At 41.6% G+C, this 25,968-nt stretch overlaps 1 protein-coding gene across 7 annotated transcripts in view; it reads right to left on the reverse strand.

The window, feature by feature from the left end:
* Positions 1–25,968, reverse strand: part of CFAP43 (cilia and flagella associated protein 43) — an 83,902-nt gene that overhangs the window by 55,128 nt on the left and 2,806 nt on the right. For 2 of the 7 annotated variants that reach the window (XM_039547340.1, XM_039547341.1), the window contains exons 2-11: positions 22,719–22,972; positions 20,976–21,072; positions 16,682–16,849; positions 13,814–13,964; positions 9,514–9,673; positions 7,582–7,644; positions 6,793–6,869; positions 5,843–5,974; positions 4,570–4,686; positions 2,940–3,020 (exon numbers count right to left, since the gene is read on the reverse strand). In XM_039547340.1, the coding sequence (XP_039403274.1) occupies positions 2,940–3,020; positions 4,570–4,686; positions 5,843–5,974; positions 6,793–6,869; positions 7,582–7,644; positions 9,514–9,673; positions 13,814–13,964; positions 16,682–16,849; positions 20,976–21,072; positions 22,719–22,972 (1,300 nt within the window). Of the gene's footprint in view, positions 1–2,939; positions 3,021–4,569; positions 4,687–5,842; positions 5,975–6,792; positions 6,870–7,581; positions 7,645–9,513; positions 9,674–13,813; positions 13,965–16,681; positions 16,850–20,975; positions 21,073–22,718; positions 22,973–25,288; positions 25,340–25,968 lie in introns of all 7 variants that reach the window. The other 5 variants (XM_039547345.1, XM_039547347.1, XM_039547343.1 and 2 more) reach the window with 5 other exon arrangements.

Consider the following 25,968-nt stretch of genomic DNA (forward strand, 5'->3'; position numbering starts at 1 on the left):
TCACATCTGAAAAATAGCAATAAGTGATCTATGTAAAGCAAATGTTGACATAATCAGGGTCACAAAAAAAGGTCCATAAAAAACATGATGCCCCTTTTTCCCCACGAATGCACGACTAGATCCGTAAAGACCATCCCCATTCCCATCCCAAGGTTTACACACTCCCATCCTCAAGGCCCTGCATCATATCCACAATCAGTCAGTGTTCTTCTAAATGGATCAGAGAGGTTGGCTAATGAGTAGAGCTGCTCAGAATTTTTTTTTGCCATCCCATGAAAAATTGTGAGATTTCAAAATAAAAAAATTCATGCGAAATCAGAACCGCCGGGGCATAATGTGCAGCTTGCCCAGCACTTCCAGTCCAGGAAAACAAGTGACTGGGACTCAAACCTGAGCGCCCTGTAGAGAGGTCCAACACATTAGTACTAGGCCGATGCAAGAATATGCAACAATTTAATTGGTATTTGAAGATCCTTTTAATGCAAAAAGCAAAAACACAGTTGTAAAATAGGAAACATTTTAAAATCAAAATTGTAGTTCAATATGTGGGCTTTGGTGCACCAGATAGAGTAAGTAGAGACCCACAATGAAGGCAAAGAACTTAATATTCTGCCCAGTGAGTAGATTAATTTGTTAATTTTTGTAATGGGTTAAGTAACACTTTCCTTGGAGCAGTTCCTGTAAATGGGTAAACAAACAGTTCATGCAAGGAGTTTCCGATAGGGTGACCAGATGTCCCTATTTTATAGGGACAGTCCCGATATTTGGGGCTTTTTCTTCCATAGGCACCTATTACCCCCACCCCCGTCACGATTTTTCACACTTGCTGTCTGGTCACTCTAGTTTCTGAGTACAATCAAACCATCAGACCCTTTGCAAGAGTCAAGGACTGTTGGGGCAAAGATGCTACACGCTTAGTTTAAATTAAATACCAGGAGAGAACTACACAAGAAAAATAATAAACATAGCTATCAAAAAGAAAAGTTGGACTGGTTGATTATAGTGTCACAGTATTATCTTCTATGATAAACATTATACATGAACTTATATGATTTGCAACCTGACTTGTCTGATATTTTTAACCCGAGACCCATGCAAAATTATGGTGCTATATAGCAGCCTTTAAAAAGAGCAATGTAAAATGGAATTATTCAAAAAGAAATTCAGAACAAATCTAACATACACAGTTGTGTTTAAAGGAAAGGAAGTGTTTTCCAATGTTTGGAACATGGGACTTCTAGGTTCTATTTCTGGTGTCTAGCACAGTAATGAATTTAGGCTCCCAGGCCCAGCTTTTGAAAGTATTATGCAGTTTTTCTTTGAGGATGAGGACTCTGAAGTCAGATATAGAGTGATCGCTTTGTGAAAAGTGGTCACCCACAGGTGATGTGGTGTTCTTGTCTTTTATCATTTTCCTGTATGAGTTCATTTGCGAGCATAGAGATTATCTGGTTTCACCTGGATAATTGTTATAGGGCCACTTAGTGCACTGGATGAGGTACACCACGTGTTGTGATAGGCATGTGTAAGGTCCACGGATCTTGTCAGTAAGGGATGTTTTGGGCATGTTTCTAATAGACCACTGGCTTGAGATTTTGGCATCTCTACAAGAACGTTAATTAATTAATTGTTATTATTAGTGGTACTTATTTTCAGTAGCACCCACTCTGTATATATGCTTCTCAGACTGAAAATGAAGGCAGGGTCCCTACCTAGAGGGTCTTTGGATCAAATTAGTTGATTCAACATTTTTAAATTAAAGATGAATGGTAAAGTTGGTTGGCTGGTTTGGTCTTTTTAAAGACCAAAACACTTTTGTAAGGTTTCAAAAGAGTCAAAATAACCATTGTTCAAATGTAAATATCACTGTTTTGTATTTTAACGAAGTTAAAGGCAATTACAATCTTGAGAGTCTAATAAAGTGGGACTGGAATTTTTTGGTCTCTCTGCCAGAAAGCATAATATCAAGCACGAAACAAAGGTCTGAATTCAACACTAAATGTTATCATTCTTTGGTTATCAGCAAGAATTTTGGTTATTCTTTGCAAAGAACAGCATTTCTTTTGGTTAACAAAAACCCCTTTTAAAGTGTCATGAAATCCACAGAGGTTTCTTCATGCATAGAAAGTGTTTTTCTCTGCATGAGAATTATTAAGATCCTGATCACTAAAGACCATGTGCAAAGGCTTTTGTCTCAAAGCAAATATGAAGCCTTTATTATTAATAACCTTTCAGGATTATCTTAACTAAAATAAGAAAAATTTTAATATTTTCTTTCCAGTGGCCTACTTGGTAAAGACTTTCATGGAACAGTTCAGCTGAATGGTGGACAAAGCTAGAATACTGCTGATGAATGGTTTTCAGTTTTCAGATATTTTGTAAAACATCCAGCTGGAGTCAAGTGAAATGCACTAGCTGTTCCTCTGCTGGTGTAAGTCAGCACAGTCCATAAAGTCCCCATATTTTACAGATGGGGAAATTATGGCACAGAGTGGTGAAGTGACTTGGGCAAGGTCATCCAGCAGGACAGTGGCAGAGCAAAAAATAGAACCAAAATCTCCTGAATTTCAGTCTAGTACTCTATGCATTAGACTAAACTAAACCTGAAGGGACTTCAGGTTTTTTGCTATGGAGGATCCTGGGAGCACAGAGCTGAATTGGGTGAAGTGACTGAAAGGTATTGAGGTACCACCACAACCAATGTTTTAGAAATTATTTTCTTTAAACCATATATAAAATTTGGCCATCTTTGTAGTTGTGGGACCTGGGTATGAGATCCCTGTATCCAGGAGATCTTTCTGATCCACTGGGCTTTTCAGAAACAAGTTTTCACCGCTATTAAAATGGTAAATCTAAGGCATATTTTGCAAAAACCTATTCTCATTTTTTTATTTGATGACTAAAAAAAATGTTAAACCTAAATTTCCAATAATCTGTACCTGTGTATTCAGGCAGAGCTTGCTTATGAAAGTTCCATCCTCCAGCAGCCAAACATGCACTTCCCCTGAAATTGCTACAGACTGTTGAAGAAGAAGAGACTGATTAGAGCAGAAAAAATGGACAGGAAGGTTAGTGGGCAGTAGCTTTCTATGGAAAATTAACCAGGCTGATGACTGGGCATAGCAGGTAAAAAGATGCAGGTTTAGTTCTGAACGATCACATCAGTGTCACACACAGTGCTCTTAGTCACGTTCCTTTAGGGGTGCAGCTATACTGGGAAAATTTGTAAGCATTTTTGCACCAGTGCAGCTCCAGTGATGGTGCTCTGAGCAGGATTAGAGGATACACTGGTAACATATGTGCCTGATCTACACTAGCACTTCCACCTCCACCATTCAGGCAGCAGTGTAGAAAAATGCTCACAATTTTCCCCGGTAAACGTGTCTGAAAAAGAGGACTTGGTCTTTGGAAAATAAGAGATTTATGTCATAAAAGTGCTCAGCACCTTGAATCTTAAGATTTAAATCTTCAGAGTACTGTACAAATATGAATGAATTAACGCTCATAATTCCCCTATGAGGCAGGAAAGGATTATCATCTCTCTGCTAAAAATGAGGAGATTTACACAACTGATTCATCAGCACCTCAAGGCTCCTTTATTCTGGCTCTCTGGGGACTTTCCTGGCAGGTAAAGAATCAGTGTAGCTGGCTGTACACTATCTCCTGGAAAAGTCCCTGGCACATGGGGAATGTCAGGGTGTTTTCATGATGAGCGAGGCATGGTCATGGCACTGCTATGCCCTAGCTGTGGAAAAGGCCCATGGGGGCTGTGGATAGCTTGGCACCGGATAGACACTCTCAGGCTGCTCTAAATTGCACTGAGGGCTGAAGAGGCCAGTGGGAGTCCCAGCACAGATGTGGTGGCTGGGATGCTAGAAAGCCACCTCCTTCAACTTCCATTCTCTGTACTGAGCCCATCTCCAGCAGTGTTATGAACTTGGCCCATACAGAGTGACTTTTCCAAGGCCACATAGTGAATCAGTAGGAGTCCATATTAGAATTGAGCAATCTGTGGCTTAACCATGTTTCGTCAAAGAACGCAAGGCAAGAGACTGTTCTCAAGGTACGTCTTCACTACCGGCCGTATCGGCGGGTAGCAATCGATTTCTCGGGGATTGATATATCGCGTCTCATCTAGACGCGATAAATCGATCCCCGAACGCTCTCCTGTCGACTCCGGAACTCCACCAACGCGAACGGCGGTAGCAGAGTCGACATGGGGAGCCGTGGACGTCGATCCCGCGCCGTGAGGATGGTAAGTAATTCGATCTAAGGTACTTCGACTTCAGCTACGCTATTCACGTAGCTGAAGTTGCATATCTTAGATCGATCCCCTCTCCTAGCGTAGACCAGCCCTTAGTTACACTAACCTAGGCTTAGAATAACGCCACTCACTTTAATGGAGTTACTCTGAATCTACACTGATGTAACTGATATCAGAATATGAGCCCTGGTCTCTGCAGCACATCTGCTTCTATGCTATGTAGGTTGCCATAGCAATATTTTGGTTACCTATTATTCCTAGTTGAGGATAACCACTATTATATAACAAAAGAGAGAGTTCCTTACCACACAATACTTGTTCCCCGGAGTAAGAAAATCAGCTGACAGGAAATTATCATTGCAAGCATCCAAGAGTTTGATGACTTCCTCATTCTGAGAAGGTTGATAGACATAGACTGATCCCTGACAAATACAAATGATAATCCATCATTTGGCTATAAAGCATTCAGTAAAAGTCCTCAACCACACCAACAAAACCACCTATCTTTCTGAACTTTGCTCTTTAAACTTTTACAGATGTCTCTGAATTGAGGGAAAAGACTCAGCTGATGTAAATCAATATAGTTCCCCCAAAGTTAGCAGACAATTTCAGAAAATGACTGAAATAAAATTAAAGCAAACTCTATTTTTTAATTTATTTCAAGAACCAATAAAATATTTTAAAACAAAATAATATGCCCTCAAAAAGGTTTATATCTGAATAGCTCAAGGCATTTGGGAAACATTTATTAATTAATCCTCACATTACCTCTGTGAGATAGGGATGCAATATTAATTCATTTTACAGAAGAGGAAACTCAGGTCTAGAGAGGATGAGTGAATGATCATGGTCACTGTGCCAGTGCTAGGAACAGAACCCAGAAATCCTGACTTCCAATCTCTTGCTCCATCCTCTTACCCAGGGTATTATTTTTTCTCTCTCCTGTACTATTATGGTTTTCACGTTAAAAATATTAAAACTTTTGTAGAATTAAAAAAAAGCCAACTAAAGTGATACAAGGACTGGAAAATATGATTTCTATGGGGGAGGAGGGATAGCTCAGTGGTTTGAGCATTGGCTTACTAAACCCAAGATTGTGAGCTCAATCCTTGAGGGGGCCATTTAGAGAATTGGGATAAAAATCTGTCAGGGGGTTGGACTAAATGACCTCCTGAGGTCCCTTCCAACCCTAGTGTTCTATGATAAGAGAGAACTTAAATTTTCCTCTTCCTTTTCTGAGGGAATTGAATTATTCCCTTAGGCCTCAGTTCTGCACAGATTTTTGTACATGGTTCAAGTGGTCCCATTGGCTTCAATACTTCCATGTTAACCAGTAAATCACAGAATCATACGTAAGAGTCAGGTAAAAATTATACGGTACAATCCACCATCTTCAGAAGTCAATTGGTTTGTGCTTCTCACATACACACCACACACACTGGGTCAAATTCACCTCTGGCGTAATGCCACTGACTTTAGTGGGGTTACACTAGGGATGAATTTAGCCCAGTGATACTAAAAGTATCATGCAGTAGCAGATGTAACCTGACATGGGCACCTCATTACATAATACTGTACCTTGTCTGTTTCTACCAGTAATGTGTTGTAGTCAGGGGAGAAAACGAGGCTGGTTATGGGTTCTGATACATCAAAGGAATCATCCATCTGATAGTGTGTGCCTTTGATTTGGTAAAAGTGCACAATACCATCCTAAACAGAAAAGATAAATGCAAATCAGATCTAGACCACTTATCCTAACCAGTTACAGCAAAACTGCACTGTGTAAATATCTACGAAACCCTGTGGGAACAGCCAAGATGATTCCACTGATTCCTGTCATTGTTGGGCTTATTAACCTTTATCTTGTCTCTGTGTATGGGCCACCTAGACTGAAATACTGAATGATGCCAGACATGAAGAGAAACTAAAACGTTTCTTAAAAATCTAGACTTAAAAATAATTCAAGTTTAATTGCAATGGCTCAGATTCTGTTATCGGTTATATTAGGTATCCCCATTTGATTTCACTAAGATCGCACAGGAGTAACACAAGCTGAATTTGGTCTACTGGGTTTTTGTTAAAGAATAACCAAGACATGTATTGTTAAGTTATATCATACATAATGGTAGAGTGGACTTCTGGGCACAACACAGCTGGGCAGTTATCTTGGAAATTCTCTTTCCCCTCTTCCATTCTACGTCCATTCTAATTCTCTCCTATCTCTTTACAATCCTTTACGAATTTTCCAATGAAAAGCTCTTTGTTTGCTGCCTATCGTTAAACACTTGGAGCTTACTCACTACTTGCTTGTTAGACTATGAAAAAAAGGATTCTTCCCCTCCAGATTTGTTGTCCCAAATCTTAAACAGCAAAGTATGTACAGTGAGACACATTTCCTACTTCAACAGCTCTTTGCTTCTTCTCACTTCTGCCCCTGCTAGGGGTTCTGTGAGGGCATTTCACTTGAATATGCTTCAGTTTGGGTTTTCATACAATAGGCCTGGTTCAAGGAATGAGGGATGCCTTACACTTCCAGCTGCATATAGTCCATCCTTATGATATGCCATGGCAAGCAGAACAGGTTTTTGTGTTCTCCGTTTGTCTTCTGCAAAAGCAAAAACATAAAATAATGTTTTTGAAAATGGCTTAGCTCTTAAATATCTCATTGAATGTACTGCTTGGGAAATATGACAGACTGACAACCTGGGAGGCTGAAAAAAAAATAGCACAGGTAGTCATGGGGCTAGTTACCTCCACACTCCCCAGCGATGTGCCTCAACCTTGATTTGAGAGGGATTACATTTATGGGTGAGGAAGTAGTTCAGTCTAGCAAGGAGAAGGCCCATTAGTGTCAGCTGTGGTTGCGGCTTTGTGATGCAGACATATGTCCATTACAAACTGAGATTATTAATTTATTTTGCATAGGCCACTAAACAGTCACCAAGACAAAACAGATTTTTTGTAAGTTTCCCAATAGTAATTGAGAAAGAGTGCCTCGTACAAAGTTAGTGCTATGGAAACAACAAATCATTTCCAGTGGTTCTAAACAAAATATGGGGGCCTGAATCTGATCTTACATCACTGTAATTTAGAATTAACACAAAACAAATAAGTCCAGTTTCATTGTCTCTGTTGAGGCTGTCAAAATGGCTTTCCATTAGTATCAAAAATTGTCTCTCACGGGCCACTGAACATCAGTATCCTTCTAGCCAATGCTCTACCTAGGATGGAGTTGTACTGACATGTATTATGACTCCCAGCAGCCACTGGTGCGGCCTTAAAAACAAACAAACAACTTAATTTAAACAAGTGAATACCTTCCTTTTTCAAACTATCGTCACAAAGAAGTGGAAAGGAACGAAATTTTGTTCGCCTTCGTTCTGCATAAAGAAAAAGAAACAAATTGAAGTGTGAACTATAGTACATGTACCTAATACGTGAATGTTGCATTGAGGGCTGGCTGTAGTCTAGTCTACTGAACACAGAGCTAGGCATCAGGAGACCTGGGTTCTTTTCCCGTCTCTGCCTGTGACGTCATCTGTGCCCCTGTGGGCAAGTCACAATGTTTCTGTGGCTCAGTTACCCCATCAGTAAAATGGGAATAACAATCATAGAAATATATGATTGGAAGAGACCTCGACAGGTCATCTAGTCCAGTCCCTTCAGTGAGGCAGGACCAAGTATTATCTAGAGCCTAGACCATCCCTGACAGGTCTCTGCCTACCATTTTGAGATCTATAGATGGAAATCAGTATATACGCTAATGCAAAGTGTTATTATTATTTACTTAGGTTCTCTTATTTGATTAATCTATGATACAGGAACTTCATCTACTCCAAAATGTTCAAGTGAAATGTGGCAGCTGTTAAAGGGACTGATTCAACATGTGCTTAATGGGTTTTTTTTATTCAATGAGACTTCAGCATGTGCTTAAAGTTGAGCAAGTAATCAAGTGATTTGCTAAGGAGAAAGGTCTTAATCACATACTTTAAGTTAAGCATGTGCTTAAGTACTTTGTGAATTGGGGCCTAAGAGCAGACAACACCACTGCACAATAGTTTAGAACAGGAAGCAAAGAAGAACACTGTGGCCAACTGAAACACTGGAAGGTGCAACCTACTGAATTGACAAATCCCAAACTTTTCTTATCAGAGGTGTTGGTGATAGTCTAAATCTGCAAAAAAAAAGCAGCATCTTGCCCTGCTAATAGACAGACAGACGCTTTTTTGCAGCATGAGTGTGTGAATAACCACTCCTTCTTCGGATGACAGAGTGTGTGAACTGCAAATGTCTGTTAGTCTATAAGGTGCCACAGGATTCTTTGTTGCTTTTACAAACTTTTCTTAGGTAACAAATGTAATAATTGGAGATAAACCAATCTCCTAGAACTGGAAGGGACCTTGAAAGGTCATTGAGTCCAGCCCTCTGCCTTCACTAGCAGGAACAGTTTTTGCCCCAGATCCCTAAGTGGCCCCCTCAAGGATTGAACTCACAACCCTGGGTTTAGCAGGCCAATGCTCAAACCACTGAGCTATCCCTCCCCCCAGAACTCCAAATACTTACCCGGCTTGACTTGTGACAATAAATAATCAGATCACAGCCAAGGGATTAACACAACACTCGTTAAAAAAAGCCCAAAACGATAACCCTCCATATCTGGATTAATCACCACACGTTAAGTGAGGTACAACACTTTGGGAAGCCAGGAATACTTAGTGCAGCATTAGAACAGGACCTTGAAGAATCATTTTAACTAACATAATGCTAAACACAACTCAGCAGTACATGTAGACAATGACTGACATGTTTTCCATGTCTGTAACTACAGGGTTAACATGAGCAGTTGGCATGACATTAAACACAGTTTTCCCTGTCTACACTGACTGCAAAGTAGTGTTAAGTATCATGTTAGTTAGCATGTTCTAACACAACCCAATTTCCTAGTGAAGGCACGCCCTAGGTTTTGTGCAACATCAAACATGTTGTTGGTGCTCAATACATTAATAAACAATAATAATATAAGGCTGTATATGTCTGTCCTACTAATGCTTTTACATCAGTTCTACAGAGTTGTTAAGGAGATCTGCAATACCAGCATTATTGTTCATTTTTAAGACCAAACAACATTGAAGCATTTGTATATTTTTGCCAGAGGAAAAAGATATTGTGGCCAATGGAAAAGGGAAGAAACCACATACAAAGAGATACGTGGAATTGCTACACAAACCCTCAGTGCAGCTCTTTGTTACCTTTAGCGTCTTGTGCAGGTTTGTAATAAAGAAGAGAAGCTTTGAGTGTCTCAGCATTGATTGCCAAAAAATGTCCCTCTTCACAGCCCATATACAGGTCAGACGTTGCACTCCAGCAGTGGACGGTAGGGTGGACTGAAGGCTGGATATCATCTTTAGGCTTCAATATAAAAATCAGCAAGCTTCAGTTAAAAGTGGCAAATGTTTGTATACATAAATATGGAGATTCTGAGATTTTAAGTCCAGGAGGTACCATTAGATCATCTAGTGTGACATTCTGTATAATGCAGGCCAGAGAATTTCACCCACTGACTTCTTCGTTGAGCCCATTAACTTGCATTTGACTAAAGCATATCTTCCAGAAAGGGTCCAGTCTAGATTTTAAGACATCAAGAGAGGGAGAATCCACCACTTCCCTTGGTAGCTTGTTCCAATGGTTAATCACCGTCATTGTTAAAACATTGTCCTTTATTTCTAATTAGAATTTGTCTGGCTTTAATTTCCATCTGTTGGTTCTTGTTATGCCTTTCTCTATTAGAATGAAGAGTCCTTTAGTATCTGGTATCTTCTCCCTATTAAAGTATTTATTCTCTGTACTCAAGTCACGCCCCCCTCCCCTTCGGCTTCTTTTTGATAAACTAACCTGACTTTGCTCTTTAAGTTTCTCACTATAAGGCATTTTCTCCAGCCCTTGAATTATTTTTGTGGCTCTTTTCTGCACCCTCTACAATTTTTCAACACTCTTTTAAAAATGTGGGCACCAGAACAGGATGCAGTATTCTCGTATCAGCCTCACCAATGCTGTCTATGGAACTAAAATCACCTTTCTACCCCTACTCACTACTATCCTGTTTACACATCTAAGGATTGCATAGCCCTTTTAGCCACCCCATTGCCCCGGGTGCTCATGTCAAGTTGTTTGTCCACTATGACGCCTACATCCTCTTCAGAGTCACTGCTTTCCAGGATACAGTCTACATTTTTATACCTATACGTATGTTCTTGCACTTGGCAGTATTAATATGTATTTTGTTTTCATGGGCACAGCTCACCAAGCCATCCAGACCGCTCTGTTAGACTGCTCATCATTATTTACCATTTTGTCAGTCTTTGTGTCATCTGCAAATCAGTTCTGGGCACATCTCTGACAGATTTCCTGTGAGATCTTGGGCAAGTCACCTAACTTCTCTGTGCCTAAGCTCCCGATCTATAGCATGGGGATAACAGTACTTCCCTACATTAGAAGAGTGTTATAGTATGTGAGTGCCTCAGAATCTTTGTTAGTGGGGCCATACAAGAACGGGTATTGCTAATTTGAAGTGAATTCAGTGAAAAGCAACAAAGACCGTTAGGTGGACTGATTTAAGAGGCAATATTAAAAGAATTAAATATTAATAGCTTGGTGATTAAATGAGGGATAGTAGCTTGAATCCTGCAGTCCAGGTAATGCAATGGAGAATCAGACCCAATAAGTCTACAAGAATTTGAAATGTGTAAGCATGAAGGGAGCAAAAGTATTGAATAGAATAAAACGGATTATAGCTAATTGCAGTGGGACAAATAAAGAAAGCAAATTTAAAGTGAATAGTAGGAGAAGCTTCCTGGCAGTGACATATATTACCTGTGAGATAAACCCTCCAAAGAAATTGCAAAAACCGTATTGCTTGACACTTGATCTTCACAAAACACTAGCAAATCTAAAATAGAGAATAATCCTTTGTTGGAAAAGAGATGGACAGGATGATCTAAGAGATCTTTTTCATCTCTAGATTCAATGGAGAGTAGGAAGTGTTAATCCTGGGGTCCTTGCCTAATTCCACACTGGTCAATGATTACCTGCCTAGCTAAATTCAAATATTGTTTCAACAGTAGAAAGGTATCACTCTTCACTTCTTGTCCAAAACTCTGATGTGAAATTGCTGTGAGACCATAATAGCAATCACATCCCACTCCAAAAGTAGCTTCATTTTAGTGGGGGATGAGGTAATGTGCATAGTTTGTAATTCTACAAAACACCTAGAGTCTTGCAAAAGGTACAGGAAGAGGAAAGATGGATGCTCTTTTGCGGACAACACAGGACTGAGCGTCAGAAGTATCTAGGTTTTATTTCTAAGATCTGCCAGAGACTCACTATGTGATTTTGGTTAAGTCTCTCTCTCTCTCTCTAAAATGGGATATTTATCTATCTCAGAGGTGTGTTGTCAATCAATCCATTATTCTCTATGAAGCATTTTGAGGAAAGATGTTTCAGAAATACAATGGACTCATTTATTTTATAAATCAAATAAGAATAATAAACTCTAGTAGTATGCTAGTGATTCTATAATGAAATGATCATTATATCATTCCAACATAGATGTCAAACAGGTATTTTTACATATTTTATGCAAGATAGTAGGTGTCTTACTCTGACTCAGAGGCTTCCTATGCAAGTCCAGGTCAGCATCTGTTATAAAGTCCATTTCTAATCATTGTCATGACTCAACATACATAATAGGCACAGAGTTCTAATTCCAGAATGGGACCATCCCATGTATACCCAGGACAAGGGAGTCACAGGAAGCACTCCCATTTGCTGTTTGTGTTCTGAAATTGTACAATCATTCATAAGCTTCCTAAAGCTCTGTTCCTTTAAATAGCACTCTCTAGAGGAAAAGCCCAGAACCCTGGACATGAAATGTTTTGTGGAAAGCTGATGGCATCTAACAGTGCATGGTGACAAAGACGAGTCATGTTTGGATACAAAGTCTGAGCAACTGCAGAAAACTCAGGGCTTAGCTATAAGCGATACTGAAACAGAAAATACCTCCTTGTGCAAGAAGAGAGAGGGTTAAAAACTTCATGCAGCTGCCCCTTTTTGGAAACACTTGGTTACAACTCCAGCCACAACAACATATTCTGAAGCACAGTTGGAGCAAGTGGTTGTCCATAAATATAAATATTAAGCCCGTCCTTTCATCTAATTCAGACCTAATGACAAAGGATATAAATCTTCCTTTCTGTTGAATCCTGTCTGTTGAATGTTTCCTTGAGGGCAGGCTCCTGCTCCCTTTGAATTCAACTGAAAAACCTCACACAGACTGTGATACAGGCAGAGGTGAAAGTAAGCCGGTTCAGTCCAGTACGGTGTACCACCAAGAGCCAGTACGCTGTGCCGGACCGGACCGGCTTCACACAGACTTAAATTAGAACATGTCTTTATTGATTGAATGAGCATACGAGGTAGTAGAGAGGAAAAAATTCCTTAGTATTTGTCAAAGTGAGACATTTGCACTTTTCTGCAGATGAATTTCTGGTCTTGATCAATGGGAGAAAAATCTTACAGGCTAGACAAATCACTTTCTACTCCAGAAGCCTATGTGGAAGCTTTTATCTCCAGCAGAGCCTGGAGGCTCCAAAAGGCTGGAGAACAAGGTGACCATTGCAGTCCACCATCAGTAAACATTACTGTAGATGGTAAGGGAGGTGAGAAGGGAATTCCTTGGAGAGCACAAATCTTTTGCACAGTGCCATAGGCTAGCGGATGTCCAAGTCAATGCTGGACTTACACATTAACAGATGTAATCGACTTGGCCTGAGGAGCCTCCCCCATCAGTAGGTGTATGTGAGACCCTCCCACACTTGCAGCATTTCCGGAGGACACCAGTGCCCAAAAGGCACCATTTCTTCTTTATTCTTCCGACTGAAGGCAGCCTTTGCTAACAATTTGCTAATTTAACTAACTAGAAAGAAAGTAGCCCCAAAGGGCAAAATTACAAGACATCAATGAGGAAAGCGTTGAGGACAGTGTGTGTGATTCAACCACTCTGCACCTTCTGTGGTCACAATAGAATTGAAGTGTGTGGAGACCCCTACCCCCAATTCCCCTTTTATACCCCTGAAATCTTCTGCAAGAGTGGGGTGAATGGCCCCAATGGGCACAGCTTGCTAGAAAAATTTGGTAGCTTGACACCAGACACACTATATTCCGCAAATAGGAATACACAGAGGCCACTTGAAGAAGAACTACAAGGTACTTTGTTAGATTTACCTTGGAAAGTTAAATTGGGCTATGCCAGCCCTGAGGTGAAATTGTCTGGGATTCTAGGAATTTCAAACCTGACGCATAAAATAGTGAGCCATCCCCAGGATTATAATTCTAATGCTAATATGGGTTTCACAAACATGGCTGACAGAATATACCCCTTTCCTAGACTGGGCATGTTTAACAGGCTTTCAATTACGAATTTTGTTCATATCTGTCAGTATCATTACAATCATCACATTTTATAATAGCAGTTAGATGCAGAGTTGTAATTACCCTAAATGTCTCTGCTTCATCCCCTGCCAGCCCAGCAATGGCTGAAATTGGCAGCACAGGACCATAGTAGAGGTCTTGGATTCCAGGATGTGAAAAAAAGACATCCAGTTTACACATTGGAGACCCATCTTCAGCAGGGAGTCTGACAGGCCTGCAAAAAGGAAGAGAAATAGCACATGAGCTGAGGAAGCATTTACAGAAAATAAACACTAATACAGAGCTGGGAAGTACGTTTTCAAAACCTGGAGACTCTGACTTTTTGTTGAAGTTCTAATACAAATGATGAAAGACTGATTTAAACCACCAGTTTACATGGTAGATACTGTTGCAATAAAGAATAATAGGCTTGGTCTACACTGATTCCTTTTTGTCTTGGGCAAATAACTTAAACACTCTGGGGATATGTCTACACTGCAATGAAAGACCAGAGACAGCAAGGGCTTGTCTACGCCATGCAGCTTTTAGCAACAAGGCTATGTCGACACAGCCTTGTCGCTAAAAGTCAGCGTGTGTGAATGCTCTTTTTTGGTACTTTGTCAGCAAAAGTGCTGACAAACTACTTCCAGCCCCGCGAGTGGCGTTAGCTTTGTCGGCAGGAGAGAGCTCCTGCCGACAAAGCCGCATTCACACTGCCACTTGTGTCAGCAAAACTTGTCTTTCCCGGTGGAGACTTTTTTAAGTACCCGTGAAAGACAAAAGTTTTGTAGACAATTTTGCAGTGTAGACAAGCCCCAAGTCTCAGAGCCCAGGTCAACTGACTCAGGGTCATAGTGCTTGGGCTGCAGGGATAAAAATAGCAGTGCAGGAGTATGGACACAGGCTAGAGCCTGGGCTTTGAAATCCTGTGAGTGGGGAGGGTCTGAGAGCCTGGGCTTCAGCCGAGCATCTACACTGCTATGTTTAGGCCCACTGTCAGTTGAACTGGGCCCTGAGACTTGCTGCTGCAGGTTTTTTATTTCAGTATAGTCATATCCTGGGTCTCAGTTTTCCCAGGGCTGGTGCAAGGATGTTTCACGCCCTAGGCGAAACTTCCACCTTGCGCCCTCCCCCGCCCCACGCCTCCGCCCTGAGGCAGCTCCCCGCCTCCGCCCTGAGGCGTCCCCCTTGCGGCAGCTCCCCACCCTCCACCCTGAGGCACACCCCCCCCGCCCCAGCTCACTCCTACTCCACCTCCACCACGAGCACACTGTGGCTGCTTCACTTCTCCCACCTCCCAAGCTTGCGGCACCTAAGCTGATTGGTGCTGCAAGCCTGGGAGGCGGGAGAAGTGAAGCAGCCACGGTGTGCTCGGGTAGGAGGCGGGGCAAGGGTGAGCTGGGGCGGGGAGTTCCCCTGTGTGCTGCCGCCCCCCTTACTTGCTGCAGGCGGCCCTCCCCACGCTCTCCTGCCCCAGCTCCCTCCGCCTAAATGCTGGTGGCAACCGGGGCGGCCAAAGATCCAGCTGCCACGGTCGCTGCCGAAGAAAATGGCGCCCCCCAAATCCTAGCACCCTAGGTGACCGCCTAGGCTGCCTAAATGGTTGCACCGGCCCTGAGTTTTCCCCATCTATGCATTGGGATTAATAATTACCCTTCTAGCAGGGAGTTGTGAAGATTTATTGCTAATGTTTGAAAAGTGCTTTAAAGATGAAAAAATGCTCTAAATATTATTCTCCTGTTGCATTCTGAATGGCATTCAGAAAGTGTCTTTTGTGTATGATCACCAATCAGATACCAGAGTACCTATTAAAATGTATAAGGGATGGTGAGTATGCAGTAGTTTGGGGAATATGCTGATTTATGACAATGACATTTTATGTAAAAATGTATAAATAAATAATAATCCTTCAACCAAATTTCAGTTCCTGCTGACTGGAGTGAAGAGAGAGAAAAATAAGTATTATCTTCCTGAGTAAACTTTATAGTGGTAAAAAGCAAAAAGAATCCAGCTTGATTTTCAGATCCCACATTAAAGGCTGGTCTACACTTACACATTTTACCAGCATAACTGTGTCTGTGGGAGGGGTCACGTTTTGCTGACATAGTCAAGCTGGTAAAAGCCCTAGTGTAGACTGTTATAATGATACCTTATATCAGTATAGCTTATATAAGTTTTCAACTGGAATCAGCTGTACTAGTATAAGCACTTTTATACATCCACGCTAGACATGGTTTGCTGTTCACACACACACACACACACACACACACACACACACACACACACAGTTAAAGCAGCAAAACAAGTAACTGTAGACAAGCCCTGAGTCTGCAGTGCTGGGCAAATTACACTGAGCATTAGAAAAATCACCTTTGGATTTGTAAACTCATGACACAGGACATGGTAGTCACATGGAGAACAAGCATTGGACCCAACATGGGTTGTTGTTTTTTTGCAGACCAGTCTGTGACCACATCTTCTACTTTAAAATACACACATTCCACTTTACTAAATGATCTTTGCAGGCAAGAAACTCTGTCCAAACATGGTAATCACATGCAAGAGCAGAGGTACAAGCTCTCCTACATTGCCGTAACAGGACTGAGGAATACTTACAGGGTAGAGACACCTGCAGGAGTGGGAAGACAGTCCAGTATGTGCATTCAATCCTGGACCTCTTACCAAAGACTGCTGACAAACCTGACTGTTCATATCAACTATAGTGATGGCTGTAATCTGGAGACCTGAGCACTAGGAAACGGTATCACAAATTCAACACACACAACTCAAGAGTCAGACAGTTAAAGTTCTTATTGGTTGTGATTTAAAGGCTTGTCAGTTAATCTTAATTGGATCCATAGTCTTTGTAAACTGATATATGTCAGTGATCCTGGGCACTAAAATAAAGTTAACTCTACAGTTTTCTTTTAGCCTGGAAGGTGTGTTACTTACTTTGACTTGAGATGATGTTCTTGATCATTCCTTTCAATATTCCAGACAGTAAGGGAGTTTTCATTGGACAAACAAAGCTGGTGCCAGTTCATGGGGTTAAAGCTCATAGAGGTCACTTTCACACCTGGTTGAGATTTACTGCACAAAAGGATATTTTCTTGCCAGTCCCTTCAAAAAGGAGAATTTTAAAAAAATGTATTAAATAAGCCACAAAATTCAGAATGACCATTTAGGCTCAATCCTGAGACGTGCCAATTGACATCCATGGCAGTAGCAGATGCTCTGCTCCTCTCAGGAATCTGGCACCTTGTCACCGGCAAAAACTGTCAATCAAGTTAATTCCTCTTGGTAGGAATGACAAAAGAAACTGGATAGTCAGTCATATGTAAAATGAATATTGTTTAGGACCGACATTGCTACTAACTGCAAAACAAACATATCAACAAGTGCTGCTGTGCATCATAGGCAGCTATGTTTTGTGGACAGGGCATTAGGCTGGGAATCAGGAGACCTGTGTTCTTCCCCTAGCTCTGTCATTTATTCTGTGTGTAATATTGGACAAGTCACTTCCCTCCACCCACCTCTGTGCCTCAGTCTTCCTATCTATAGAACAGGGACCATAATCCCTACAGGCATCTGTAAAAGAGCTTTAAGATGTATGGATAAAAATCCTATAATTATTGTAGGTAAAAAGGTAAACATTTGTGTTTCCACATGCTATCCTCAGAATTGCTTAGCATCATTGGAGGAGAACTGTCACCATTTCCTGAACCACATATTTGACACTAACTTCTTGTTAACATTTGCAATTTAAAAATATATCAATAAAGCATGTCACTTGAACTTGGAATTGGAATTTCAGCTTTTTTATGTATGACTAAGGTTGAAGTGAAGAAGAACTCTAGCATGTACATAGAATCATAGAAGATTAGGGTTGGAAGAGACCTCAGGAGGTCATCTAGTCCAACCCCCTGCTCAAAGCAGGACCAACACAAACTAAATTATCCCAGCCAGGGCTTTGTCAAGCCGGGCCTTAAAAAACTCTAAGGATGGAGGTGTTACTGTATAGGACAGGGATTTGTAAACTCACCACACAGGATATGGTAGTCACATGGAGGACAGGTATTGGCAACCTTTGGCACATGGCTCACCAGGATAAGCACCCTGGCTGGCCGGGCTGGTTTGTTTACCTGCCACATCCGCAGGTTCGGCCAATTGCAGCTCCCACTGGCCACGGTTTGCCGTCCCAGGCCAATGTGGGTGGCGCGAAGCAGTGGCCAGCACATCCCTCGGCCCATGCTGCTTCCCACAGTCCCCATTGGCCTGGAGCGGTGAATCGCGGCCAATGGGAGCCACGATCAGCTGAACCTGTGGACGTGGCAGGTAAACAAACTGGCCTGGCCCGCAAGGGGGCTTACCCTGGCGGGTTGCAGGCCAAAGGTTGCTGATCTCTGGTATAGGAGTTTAGTAAAATCCTGCTGGTTTAGCTTGTGACAAATTCATTTATAGATATTGATCAGGATGGAAGAAAATAATTAACATTAATATCACACTGAAAAAAATGGGTGTTGGGAAACAAAACATGATTTAAGGGGTGTATTTTATCTTGATGCACTAGTATTAACACATGTTCAGTAGCTCCCATTAATATTAAAGGAAGTTAGAAGGTGAAATTCTGGCATAAAAGGATGTTAGTATAGTTCTCTCCCTAAAGATCTGTCAGCGTGTTCTGATACATAGCAAGCTGTGCCAAGCTTCTTTTGTAGTAGCTAATCTACTAAGATATGATGTGATAGGGCACGTGTCTGAAAAAGCATCTGGCACTGAGCCATTGCTTTGAACAGAAGAAAGATCTAGGGATAAAATGTCTCCCATGAAAAGCAGCTTTTCATTATCCACAAGCTTCCTATACTTCAAGCCTGAGCTAACTTTAAAAAAAAAATCTCTTTTATCTGTGCATAGCAAACAGTTTGAGGATTACAATACAGATAGACATTGCGCAAACATCATATTGAAATCACAGAAAATACTAAACATATTCTGGTCTATTTTACCCCGTAAAATATTATTTCTGTGTACTCAAAGTAGGAAGAATGCACACTGTTGGGTAATCAGACTGCATAGATAAGGGCCCTGATTCTGCAGTGAACTCCACACAGGTGCACTGAGTGGAGCTCATAGCAGGACCAACGCCTAGTATTATAACAACATCCTGGGTTTTTTTTATTAAATTGTTTCAGACTTGAATTGTGGGTCATTCCTTTGTGACAACTAGCTGCTGGGGGTCAAATTCATTCTGGGGTCACGTTGCTGATTAAATAAACTTAAAGCAGATGGCCTTAGAAAGTTCCATTACTTTGAAAGCTTCCACCATTTCCAGTGGAATTTCCTATCTTCCTGGACTGGCAGAATCTTTCAAACTGGTGGAACTTTTAAAGTGTACACAAGGCATAAACTGGGCCAACCATGTTAATTCAGTTCTGAATGGTCATGGTTCATGCCTTTTAGACTGTAAGCTCTTCAAGACAGAGAGTCAGTTGCCTGGTTGGCGTGCTTCATCTGTTGTAAAGCATGTTTCGGCCTAAATCCTGAGTTGAATCGCACAGCTAGATTATGTGATGAATGTTATTCTTCTCCACTGGGGACTGAGAAGAGGAATCATTATTATTATTTATTATTACTGCAGCGGGTTGGGTGAGGTGGTGTGCGCCTGTAATCCCAGCCACTTGGGAGGCTGAGGTTGGCGGATTGCTCAGAGGTTCTGGGGTGCGATGCTCTATGCTAATCGGGTATCCAGTGCCACTGGCAGCCTGGCCTGCGTGTGGCTGAAGGACTGGCTAGAACAACACAAATGATGTGTTGTGATCGGCGCTCTCTCTGTGAGGGCTGATGGACCAATCGCTCAAGGTGGCAGTTGCCTTCTCACCCTTCACATGCCCCTGTACAGGCAAGGATCTCTTGGAGCTGAGGTGTACACAGGATAGACACTCCTTGTGCATGCCTGCCTGCCTGCCCCATGATCCTCCCTCCCTGTGCTGTGCAGGTTCCACTGCCAATGGAACCACTCCAGAAACAAAGGTAGAGGCAGGATTTAAGTTGCTCACGAAGATCAACTTAAAAAATAAACCATGAGATCTATTTTCATTATCCTCAATCAATCTCACCATGTGTCTTTTCATGGCAGTGAAGCTGCAAACAATCAGACCAAGTGGCTCAAGCACCTCATGTAGTGCTGTTTGGCACAGCTATGAAAGATGCCTGGCTTCAAGTGCTAGTCCAGGTTTCTTCATTCCAAAACTGGGAGTGTTGTGAAAGCTGATCCTGCTGAGGTGATTGCATGGATACTTGTGACCCTCAGGACAATGAAAGAGCAGTGGGGGCTTTAAAGCCCCTTTCCTGTTCTCAGCTAGAAGTTGTGACAAGGGTTGTGGTGTTTTAAGAGAGAAAGAAACTGGGAATTCTCAGGGATTTGACTGGAATGCTGAGGCTTTTTATGGGAAAACAAAAACACCTCTACCCCGATATAACGCAACCTGATAGAACACAAATTCGGATATAACGCAGTAAAGCAGCACTCCGAGTGGGCGGGGCTGCACGCTCCGGCGGATCAAAGCAAGCTCGATATAACACAGTTTCATCTATAACATGGTAAGATTTTTTGGCTCCCCAGGACAGCGTTATATCGGGGTAGAGGTGTACGTAGCATTTACAAAGCATTTTATATCCCCAATTTGGTTTACAAACTTTAACTAATGAATCCTCATATAAGCCCCATGAAGTAATTAAGATTCATTATCTCCATTTTACAGAGGGAGTAGCTCAGCAGGGTTGTTAAACAGCTTGCCTAGGACCATTGGGAAATCAGCATCAGCATTAGAACTCAGCAATTTCTGGCTACCAGTCCTGTGCTCTGGCTAGCAGGCAATTTTCTCTCACAATTACCGCTGCAGTCAGCTTCCAGGACTGTTCACATAATTAAGTGGTGGAAAGGCTTATTTTCCTGTTATAAATATATCAAAATGTAAAATCTTGAAGAAAACAGTCTGGAAATTAACTATGGCAAAATAATAATAAATCTTATATGAAGTTTTCCACACTACTCAATGCAAGTCAATTCAGGCAGAGAATGTTTGCATACAGTGGCAGATCAGAGAGGAAGGAGGAAGCTAAGGCATCATTTGGCCTTACTGGTTTCTCTTGGCAAGTCAGTGAATTGAAGCTCTGCTCAAGGAGTGCTAATACAAAAACCTTCATCTAAAGTACCCAGTATTAAAGGAACATGTCTGATACTTACCATATTGAAAGAGCAAATTCTGGGACTGAAGAGTAACTGGCCAGATAAGGACCCATGTAACTGAATGCAAGTAAAGAGTAGTCCAGCTGAGCCTCCCCTAAAATAGAAAATAGCAAGGATTTTAATCAGCCTTAGGGTACACTTTGGACAACCACAAGCTTGATGCTTTGCTCCATCCATGATTATTCACGTTGATTTGGCCATACAAAGACAATTTTCATTACGGTTTTTAAGGGAAAAAAACAAAAACAAAAATAGGATATAAAACTGCTTGTATAGTTCTATTCTAGAAATGGAATAGTCCTCACAGATATCTATGTCCACCCACCCCTGCAATCCAAGCCAACACGACTGCCCCCTATGTAACATTCTCCTGGGTTTTTCCATCTAGTTTTATTAATATTTTGTGCTTTTATGGTGCTTTCCCTCCAAGGATCTCAAAGTGCTTTACAAACATTAATTTATTCACCAACTACCCCTTGTAGTAGAGAAGTACTAAGATCCCCATTCAACAGATTTGGAAATGGAGGAATAGAGAGGTTAGGTGACTTGCTCAAGATCACACAGGAAGATTGTGGAATGGGCAATAATGTAAACCAAATTTCCTAACTTCCAACCCTTTAGCCCCAAGACCATTAACTGAGCTGTCTCAAACAACAAGATTTCCACCACTTGCCTTGGGAGACTGCTCCAGTTTAATAAATCTCATTGGTAGGAAATTTTTCCCATTCTTCAGCCTATGTTTTCTTTTAATTAATTTCATCCCATTAAAACCCTCCACTCCTGCTTTGCTGTTCACACTCCTTAAATATTTACTGCCATATTCCCCTTTAGTTGTTGTCAACCAAGCTATACATATATGTGTTTTTTACTCCTAAATGATTATCAACTGGTTGAGTCTGTGCCTGGCATACCAAATTTAAGGAAGAGTCTTTAGGCTCTTAGTCTTAAGGTTTAAGCAAAATACACTCCTCTAACTGGAGAAAGGCTGCCCTTTGCTTGCTATGTTTGCATTTTAAAGAATTTAGGTGACCCATTCATATTTCTGTAGTTTGAAATAATCCACTGTGCGGACAGAGAGGCTGACATCATTCTTTAAGTGATTAACTCAGCCCATAAGGTATGGTATTCCAGAGTAAGATACCCAGTAATAAAACAGGATAAGAAGTGGCAAAACCAATAGTTCTTTCTATGGAGTAAGAAAGATGAAGTCTTCCTAGTCAGGATAGGACAACATTAAAAACCAACTTCTTCAGAAGCAGATGCCCTAAAAAACCCAAATACAATGAGAACTTCTTTGCCTACTGAGAAAATCCTTGTGTGTGTTTCTTTAATGGTCTTATTCAGAAGGAAAAGATCAAATATTAATACAAGATATTTTAATCAAGCTGCTAGCACTGCTGACTCAGGGTCAGTCCTGTTCCCACTGAAATCCATTGCCAAGGTCTCTCTGACTTCCACGGATGCACCATTAGCCCTTAATATTGCCCTCTCATTCAGCTCTTAGCCACACTTACAAATTCAATGGGATTGTAGTGGATCAAAGGGCTGCAGATCTGGGTCTTTATTTGAAAGCAGTACAGGGATCTTTAGAGTACTCCCTGCATCTCTCCTGTCATTAGACACCTTTCTGCCATGCTATTTTAAGAGGTTTCTGTTCTTAACAAAATGCCCTTCACAAGATGGTTATTTAGTATTTATTTTAATGGATTAGGAACCAGGAAGGGAAACCCCCATCACTACCTTTTATTTCTGACTGTTTAACAAGTCCTGGAAAAGTGTAGATATAGATGACAGGATTTAGCTTCTGGTCTGAAAAAGCCACCACTTGACTGTTCCCATTCACTGCAAAGGCTCCAACGTGGCCATTCTTACACTTCAGCACTGTCTTCTTCTTTGTTTCAATGTCAACAAAAAGGATGTAGTTGCCACAGGGGTAGCAGATAGTCTTGTTATTGACAAAACCAACATTTCTGTTTGTGAATCCCTGAACCCATCTTTGGGGAAAAACAAGTGAGCATTAAACACTGGACATAAATACATTTTATTTTAAAAAACAATATGAAACAAGAGGATGGCAGCAAATGGAAATTATACTGATCCAAGGCCTGGGATTTTCTATATTCAGTTCTGAACCCATGTCAAAAAACCACCGCTAGGGGGCCAGAGACAGTTTCAAGATTCATACTCATGAATCATTAGAGCAGCACTTCTCAAAGCATGAGGCATGCCCCATTTGGGGAGGCACAAATGACTAGCAAGAGTAGCTGGGGCAGATGTCTCCATTTTTCACTAGTTTCAGATTCACTTAAAAAATCTGCCTGGTCCACACACAGCTTTTTTAACCATTTCTATTAAGGGTGTGATTTTTCACTGAAATAGTTATAATTCAGTGAAAGCCCCCAGTGTAGATGCAGTTATGCCAGTACAGCCCCCAGTGTAGATGCAGTTATGCCAGTATAAAGGTGCCAAAATAGTATAACTTAGACCCACTCTACACTGCAAATTTTGCCAGCATGACTACGTGGGCTAGGAATGTGGGGAAAAAATAATCACACCACAACTGACATAGCTATGCTAGCAACCCCCCTTGCATAGGCACAGCTACAATGACAGGAGTCACTTTCCTGATATAGTTTGTGTCACCCAGGGAGGCAGAACCAAGTCTAGGGACAGGCGACCAGGGCAGTCTCCCTGAGTGCCAACTTCCAGGTGGCACCATACTGCTGAGCCACTCAGCTTTGGGGGCTATAGTAATAATTGGAGATATAGATATACCCTAGAACTGGAAGGGGAAGGGAAAGGTCAAAGTCAGCAGCCCCCCCCCTTCACTCAGGACCCATTTTTTCCCCCCCAGATCTGTGGCCCCCTCCTCAAGGATTGAACTCACAACGCTGGGTTTAGCAGGCCAATGCTCAAACCACTGAGCTATCCCTCCCCCTCAAGCTGTTTTGGCCTGGCCTCTTGGGGCAAAAATGTTTCCTGCTGTAACGAGCAAATGGCTAGGACTGCTCCTACAGGGAAAGTCAGGACTCCTTTTACTGGTATCAGCTGCATCTCCACTAGAGGACTTGCTCTTACAGCTATACAGGAAAAACCTTTGTAGTTAAGACTAGCTCTTACTCCCATAAGAGTCAGTTACACTGGTAAAAAGCACCTTCATCCCAGTATAACTGTGTCCACATTAGGGTGGCTATAGCACTTGAACTATACTGGCATTGTTGAAGTGATTCAACTTTTGGATGCAGCCAAGGCCTCAGTCTTTAGCTCTTACAATAAGAGACAAAACCTTCAAAATTTGATCCAAGTGTAACTGACGCAGCAATATCTGCCTGAGTTTACAGACAACTTGAGAGAATAGCTCCACTGCCCCACTGACGTCAATGCATGCTAACTCAAATGCCAACCATAGTTAACAGTGTAGACATTTAAAGTATTTCACAGGGTGGAGGCAGGGAAGATGCATACATTAAGATAGACAGACCTTTAGCAACAGGTTAGGTTTACAAGGAGGATAGAATTGGTTTCATTTTCCTGAAGGGTGTGTGCAGCTTTAAAACTTTTACGTTTGGGTAGCGCTGTATTAAAGCTAGAAATACACACCTTATACTTGTGATCTTCAACCTTGTTTTGTCACAAGGCTTTGTGATAGGTTGGCAGAAGGGTTCCCTCACTGTCCATTAACCTTTGTGTTGTACCTTCCACAGTTAGCACCTTCTCTTCTTTCTTCTGTCCCTAATCTCTCCCTGTCTTCTGTCCTTTTCTAAAACTTGGTCTACACTAGAGGGTTAGGTCAACGTAAGGCAGCTTATGCTGATCTAACTGTAAGAGTCTACACTACAACATTGCTCCCGCTGATATAAATTGCCCACTACACATTGACCTAAAAACTCCACCTCCACAAGAAATGTAGCACTTAGGTCAATGTAGTCTGTGTAGACACTGCATTACTTACATCACCCGTTGGCTGCGAAACTCACTGCATGGGGCTCACAGCTCCAGCAGTCGGCACTAGAGCAGAGGCTCCAGCTGTCAGTGCCTCACTATGCCCCACAAGTTAAGTCAGTGGAAGCGCTCCTGATGAGGACAAGCACCACCGACAGAGGGGGCATAGCATGGACATTAATCACTGCAGTAATTACTGTGGTGGCTATACATCAACTTAACTTAGGTTGACTTAATTTTGTAGTGTAGAGAAGGCCATGGTCTTTTCTCTTATCACTTCAGTGAATTTTTCTAGTGTTTCTTTTGGGCAGAGGGCTCTCCTCTCCTTCCCCGCATGATGGCTCTCTCTTACTCTCTGTCCCGCTCACCAGAGGGCTACCTGCTCCTTGAGAAGCTTGGGGGTGTTCATTTGTGCTTCCCTGGGGGATCAACAGATGCTCACAGATCAGCTGAGCACCATGGCACAGAGAAGAGAAGTTAAACTGGTAAGCTACTTCCAGAGCCCTCTACAGATGCACCAGATTTATGGCCAGCCAGCGCAGACCTGAATGAATGCTCAGAAGACCAATAATTCACTTTTACCTAGCACTGGTTCTGGACCAGTGATCAAAGAGAACATCTTGATGTCTGTGCACAGAAAAAGAAAGTCTCAAACATATATGCAGGCACGAAGTCACTATGATGGCAGTGCAAGTAATTCTTAAAGAACCTACAAGTATCATAAGCCGTTTCACAATCAGACCAGTCTGCAAATTGCCAAATTCAGGTCACAATCTACAAACAAACTCAATTTCAGTGGAGGGAGGTGACAGAGCTGGTCAGAAATTTTCTGATGAAATGGTTTTCTATCAGAAAATGCAGATTCAGCAAAAGCGAAACATTTCATGGCAATGTGCTGTTTTCCAAAAACTTTATTTTTGAAAAAAAAATGGAATGGAAGGTTCTGATAAGATCTTTCCATTTTGACCTTTTCAGGACCGAATGTTTTGATGTTCCATTTCAGAACTACTTCTCATTTGTTTTTTTTATTTTATATAATATAATATAT

This window comes from Mauremys reevesii, linkage group 7 (genome assembly GCF_016161935.1).
Source record: "Mauremys reevesii isolate NIE-2019 linkage group 7, ASM1616193v1, whole genome shotgun sequence".
Lineage (NCBI taxonomy): Eukaryota > Metazoa > Chordata > Testudines > Geoemydidae > Mauremys > Mauremys reevesii.